The 6,691-nt window shown below is 33.7% G+C and overlaps 1 protein-coding gene across 2 annotated transcripts; it reads left to right on the top strand.

The window, feature by feature from the left end:
• Positions 1 to 3,833: 3,833 nt before the first annotated feature.
• On the top strand, positions 3,834 to 6,177 carry LOC149155367 (zinc transporter 11-like). 2 transcript variants are annotated; one of them, XM_089445437.1, is made up of 4 exons: positions 3,834 to 4,569; positions 4,668 to 4,729; positions 5,276 to 5,450; positions 5,565 to 6,177. In XM_089445437.1, exons 1-4 carry the CDS (start codon positions 4,074 to 4,076, stop codon positions 5,966 to 5,968), a joined length of 1,137 nt encoding a protein of 378 aa, XP_089301563.1. In that variant the 5' UTR covers positions 3,834 to 4,073; the 3' UTR covers positions 5,969 to 6,177. The 2 variants fall into 2 exon arrangements, with proteins under 2 accessions (XP_089301563.1, XP_089301564.1); XM_089445438.1 differs by having other exon boundaries at positions 4,668 to 4,730; positions 5,310 to 5,450.
• Positions 6,178 to 6,691: the final 514 nt, after the last annotated feature.

Here is a 6,691-nt window from a genome sequence, read left to right as displayed (position 1 = left end):
TCTAGGGCCATAAATGCTAATTTTATTACTTTAATTCCCAAATTCTTCGAACCATATACCTTTAATGATTTTAGACTAGTTTCTTTGTGCAATTTGATTTACAAGGTTATTACTAAGATCATCTCAAAGAGATTAAAAGGTAAGCTCATAAAACTTCCCACTAGAGGCTTTAGATAAGGATTCCCACTTTCACCTATGTTATGTCTTCTTGTCATTGAAGACTTGAGTAGAATGATCATTAAAGCCAAAAGAAATGGTTATTTAAAATGAGTCAAGACGTCTAGAAATTTGTATATTACACATCTTTTTGTGGATGACGTTTTGCCTTTTGGGGAAGATAGTGTTGATGAATGGGAGACCTTTTCTAGAATATTTTTTATTTTCAGCCAAGCATATGACATGGAGGTCAATAGCCAGAAATCTACCTTCCTACAACATAGGACTCTGAAAGAGACCCTAGCCTCTATTAAATATTTTTTTCGCTATAACGTGGAAGAATTAGAGAAATGATTCACATATTTGGGCTATTACTTGAAACAAAAATATTACCACTTGGAAGATTGGTCTTGGTTAATTTAAAAGGTAGAAAGTAGAATAGGTAATTGGTGTTATAGGTGGTTATCATTGGGAGGTAGAATGATTATGGTCAAGTTCATGTTGGAGAGTATTCTAGTGTATTGGTTAACACTCTCAAAGATCCCTAAATCTATTTTAAGGAAAATTAGACAAAGAATGTTTAATTTCCTCTAGATAGGAAAAAAGGAAAAGGAAGGTATTCATTTGGCTAAATGAGGAATTTTATAGCAACCAAAGTCCCTTGGGGGTTGGTGCTTCAAAAATCTACACTAATTTGGTTTATCCCTCTTTATGAAGAGTCTTTGGAGAGCACTAACTGGTTTTAGTTTCTAGAATCTCATTTTCAAGGAAAAATATATTAAAAATAGGTCTATCATTGACTTGCTGAGATCCTATGTCAAGTAGGTATATAATTCTAGCTCTATCACCTGGAGGGGCCTTATGAAATCTTTCCCTTGGCTCTTCATCTAGCTTTCCTACACGGGAGCTTCAATGGGGGAGAAATACCATACCATGTGCATTCATATTGGGGGATATAAATTGAGGAGAAAATGACATAATATATTGGGGGATATATGGGGGGTAAAGGGTTTTTATATTTGTATGTATAAAAAATGGAGCTCAAAGTTAATGAAAAAATATAAAGGGGTATAAAAAAATGCTAATGAAAAAATGGATACATAAAACGTGTATTGAAAGTAGGGGGTTTTTAAATTGGAAAGGTGTATTGGTTCATATTGGTAGGGGGTTAAATAATGTGATTTTTAGAGGTATTTTCCAATATGTAGTCGAATTAAGGGTATTGTTTACTATGGCACGAACACACGTGATATCTCATAGTTTCATTGAGTGAATCCCATGTGCTTTCCTGAAAGGTGCGTAAGGTTAGTCAAACTATCATTAGAAATGATCCCTTGATAGGAGGTGTTGAATTTTATAAACTATCTCTTTAGCTTATTTCCCTTTTAAACACAGAAGGTTTGTGTAAGATCAACAATGTTAAGATATTCGTCCCATGTACGACCCTCTTTAGATGCTGGAAAAACTCAGTTGATTTGGGTTTACAAGGGAACTTAGTTGTTGAATGGGACCTTTTTGTAAGGGAATTGTAGTCTAATGAGATCCTACTAATTGAAGAAGAGGACTCCATAATTTGGAGTTGGAATACCTCTTTAGGCCAGGTTATTGCAAGATTGGCTTATGAATCAATTTCCATTTCCTCACTAGATCACAAAGATATTTGGTGGCATAGGAAATTATGGAAGTGGTTACTACTGCAAAAACTTAGATGCTTTTGTTGGCTCACTCTGGGTAATTATATTCTCACATGGGATAATCTACAGAGAAGGGGATTCACTCACGCAAATGTCTATTGTCCTTGTAATGCTGAGCCTAAATACATGGACAATCTATTTATATAGTGCACCTTTGCTAATGATGTCTTGAAAGATGCCTTATATGTTCCAAGTCTTCGAACATTAGATCTTCCTATTCTTTTGAATCATGCCTTCATTGGCTGGATTTAAAGATGGGAAAATATAAAACCATGCCAATTTTTATAGCTCGGGGTATCTAGAAAATGACAAACAAAACTAGTTTTGAAGATCTATCCTACAAACCTGAAAAGAAATTTCACTACATTGTAGGCTTCTTTAAGAAATTTTTGAGATTACCAGAAGCCAAGTTTGTCAAAAATATAAGTTATCATATGATATCTCAGTGTTTCTCTGTTGGGTTCTTTGGTGGTGTATCTCAAGAAGGATTATGTGGTGGAGGTGCTTTTATCAAACTTAGGATTATGTGGTGGGGGTGCCTTTATCAAACTCTCAGGAATTCATTCATTTTGCATTTGGCTAAATATAGAACTGAGAACAAACGCTAAGATAGAAATCATTGCTTGTTGGGCACTTATGTTTTTTGCAACATTGAAAAAGTTTGCTTATTTACAAGTTTCTGGTGATTCAAAATGTATAATTGATTGATTGTCAGTCTCTTCAAATTTACAGGTATTAAATCTATCTTTTTGGAAGGACATGATAATAGATATAAAGAATAAATTCCAATACCTCTCTTTTCGGCATATTCACAAGGAATGGAACTCTTAGGCATATTCCTTATTGAAGAGGGGACTTTCCTCTGGAAAATGGTTTATTTTTTTTAAGAATGACAATGCACCAGTTTGACTGGAAGGAAAAGTCTTCTTCTTATCTCAAACTTTTAGATTTTTAGTCTATAACTTTGCTTTCACTTATAAAGTCATGTTGAAACATTTTTTGTAATTATTGTATTGGACTATTTCTTAGCATGATGTGGGCATTCATGAGCAAAAAGTTCTTTTGTTTTAGGTGGAAAGTTTATTACTACATATTAGATCTTAAACACTTCTAAATTTTTTATAGTAATATTTAGTGCTGCTTATTTCAGAAAATACATTGTAATTTTACTTGGTAATTGTTTTAATGTTTTAGATACTATGGGTATATTGTCTATATAGTCTTTTTAGTTGAAACTTGGCTTCCATTGTACATAGTTATCTAGTCTTTTTAGTTGAAACTTGGCTTCCATTGTACATAGTTTATATGTAACTTTTGTTCTCTAAATACATAGAAAGATACACAATTGTTTTTGGAAAAAAATAAAAAAAAATAAAACATAATAACTACCAAATATAACATAATTATTTAGGTTGTTAGTGAATCATATTAATGCTTTTCCTCCAAATGACTTTTCAAAACAATAAAATATGGAAATTTTACTATAATAAGAAGAGGAAGGATATTTATATGAAATAATTTTTATATTAATTTATATATATATATATATATTTACAATTTTTAATAAAAATAAGTGAAAGTTAACTCTTTGTATTTATTTTTACTCCTTAAATTTGTAAGATATTCCAAAATCTGCCATCTAATTATAATCCAATTTTTATATGTGTTTATTCATTTGTTCCATGGACATATTTAGTATTTAGGATATTTGCGAACTTGTGTGTATGAAAACGCCCTGACTTCATGAGATGTAAATCTTACAAAGTCTGCTGGAAGTCAATGTGTGATATGTGTTAGGGTGCAAGTAGCTTCCCTTGCACTTCCTGTGGGAGAGAATAAAAAATATGTGATGAGATTCAACACACGCGGCTCGCTCTCCCTCACATTTTTATGATTGAAGCCAGTCCCAAAAATCAAAGGAATCTAAGATAGAAAATGATATCTTATCTCTAAATCTGCCCTTCTTAAAGCAACGAAAATCTTAAAACACGGGAAGCAAATTAATTCCATGGTAGTCAGTGCGAAGTTTGCGCAGACTTTTTCCACGGCCGCCTCTCCAGTCAGCAAAACAAAAGCATGGACTAACCAATTTATAGTACAGTTTTTAGGATTTTTTCTATAAGTACTACACTGTACTACACACGCTCGCGCGTTGGGATTTATGGCGGTTCCCTTAAGTTAGCGGACCCAAAATCCCCATTACACCAAGAAGCAAGGAGAACCATGAAATTCAGCACAATCTCAGCAGCCATGACTTCTGCAACAACTAAAAGTGCAGTTATGCTCATAATCAATTGCGGCCTGATTCCATTTGTCATAGCCCACGGAGGCAGCGATGATGATGAGGTTTCCAGCGATACCCCAAACTTGAGAGCAAAAGGCCTAATTCTAGTTAAAATCTGGTGCCTCATCATAGTTTTTGTGGGCACATTTGCAGGGGGCATTTCCCCCTATTTTTACAGATGGAACGAGAGCTTTCTTTTGCTGGGAACTCAGTTCGCAGCTGGCGTCTTCCTGGGGACGGCTTGGATGCATTTTCTCAGTGATTCTGTAGAAACATTTGGAGATTTGACAGACAAGACATATCCTTTTGCGTTCATGCTCTGTACTGCAGGCTACCTTGTTACCATGCTCGCAGACATCATCATCGTTTGGCTGTATGAAAAGCAAGATCAGTCATCCAGCATACACAGTGCAATTCCTCTTCAAGAAACGGCCCGTGAGTATCTGATTTTAATTTGCCAAGCTTTTGGATATCTGTTTCGATTTTGCAATATTTTGTTGATTGATCGATAGCAGTAATGTTGTAATCACTAGGTAATGGTGAAATTGGAAGTGGAGTGCACAAACATATGGACCAGACAACACTGAATTTTGAGGTAAGTTGAAAAGTTTTCTGGTTTATTTTTTGTTATTTGGTTTATTTTTAGATTTTTTTTGTCTAAAAAATTTGATAGGGATTTATTGAAATCACAAGTTTGAAAAGTAATCTCTTTACAATGTGTATACAGATTTTTAAGGGTGCGGAATCTATATATGTAATAAAAAACCAGTTTAAACAATACAAATCAAGATTTGATCATATTTTTCTTGGATTTATGCTCAAAATTAACCAAAAACTACAAAAAGTCTCACAAATAAACAATTCCATAAAATTTTACATAAATCTTTGCTGTTTCATTATAAATTCAATACATCCAGTAAATTCAAGCAAAATCTTTGCCCTTTCTCCTCCTATAGAAAAGTTTAATAGCTTCAAGAATTCTGGATTTTGAATTTTAATTTGGAAATTTGAAATATTCCAAGATTGAAATTTTGAAATATTCTCAAAATCTAATATCAAAATCGAAATAAAATGAATAACAAACTTAATTCTTTCATTTATATGATCAAATGGTCTTGATTCTTGATTCTGAGAGTATCAGGACCAGCCAACAGCAAATGGAGTGCACATGACGGACCACCCAACAGCAAATGGAGGAGTGGCGCACATGATGACGGCCTCAATGGTAAAGAAGACCTCCTTTGGAGACAGTTTATTGCTCATACTCGCACTGTGCTTTCATTCTGTATTTGAAGGGATCGCCATCGGTGTTGCAGGCAAGTTTTCCCACCTCTCCCTAGCTTTGATGTGTACTATTCGACCTGCAAATTATTGCCCGGTTAATGCATATTTGAATGGCAATTTAACTTAAACTCGGTGGTCTGGCACAGCGACGAAGCGTGACGCCTGGAAAGCTCTGTGGACAGTGTGTTTGCACAAGATATTCGCTGCAATTGCAATGGGCATAGCCCTGTTGCGCATAATTCCCAACAGGCCCTTCCTCTCCTGTGCAGCGTACGCCTTCGCCTTTGCGATTTCGAGCCCCATTGGAATTGCCATTGGAATACTTATTGACGCCACTACAGAGGGCCGAGTGGCAGACTGGATTTTTGCAATCTCAATGGGTTTTGCGTGCGGTGTTTTCGTTTATGTTGCCATCAACCATCTTCTGATGAAAGGATTAATACAGAAGCCTCTGAAAGGTGTGATTCGATTTGACAAACCATTTTACAAATATTTGGCTGTACTCACTGGAGCTGGACTGATTGCAGTGGTAATGAATTGGGACACCTAGTGGTAATGAATTGGGACACTTGTTAGCTAGCTGCAAACATATAGAAAATATCAATACCATTAAAATCCACTGTTACATAAGTTTCTTATAAATGAAAATAGTTTCTTGGAGAGATTAAAAGTTTCTTCTACTGTCTCACAACGATGCACAGTGCAAATTTTTCCATTTACATGTTCTGTTGGAACACGTTACAAAGCTTTTTTATTTTATATACCTGGTCCAAGGAATTGTTGTAGATCATAATCTCAATTATTGTATAATTCTCTAAAATTTTTTTGAAGTTATAATCATGTTTTTTTAAGCTTGATTTGCTCGGATGGATTTTTTGTTGGCTTGATTTACTCAGATTTGAATGTGATTTTTTATATAATATTCAAATTAGGATAATCACAAATTAAATTACACTTTATGTTTGTTTAGTTATTTTATTTTATTTTTAAAGTTTACTATAATTATAATGAGGTAGAATAAGTATTTTTTTATTTTATAATTATAATGAGTTAAAATAAGTCAATTTTTATTTTATATCGAATTAAATAAGTTTATAAGTATTTTATTGTTGACTCCATTGTTCATTTTTTTTTTCTTAATTAGAGAATATTATTGAAAATATCCTAGTAAAGAATACTCATTACCTTATGTCTCGTTTTTTCTTTTTTAATTGGAAAATATTATTGACCAATTCCAAATAGAGAATACTCATTACATTATCAGTAGAAACAT

This window comes from Pinus tabuliformis, chromosome 9 (genome assembly GCF_031772625.1).
Source record: "Pinus tabuliformis cultivar Carrire ecotype Pingquan chromosome 9, CPIR1, whole genome shotgun sequence".
NCBI classification, from domain to species: Eukaryota; Viridiplantae; Streptophyta; class Pinopsida; order Pinales; family Pinaceae; genus Pinus; species Pinus tabuliformis.
Note: the sequence above shows the minus strand (reverse complement) of the source record. Positions and strands in the feature narration are given on the sequence as shown.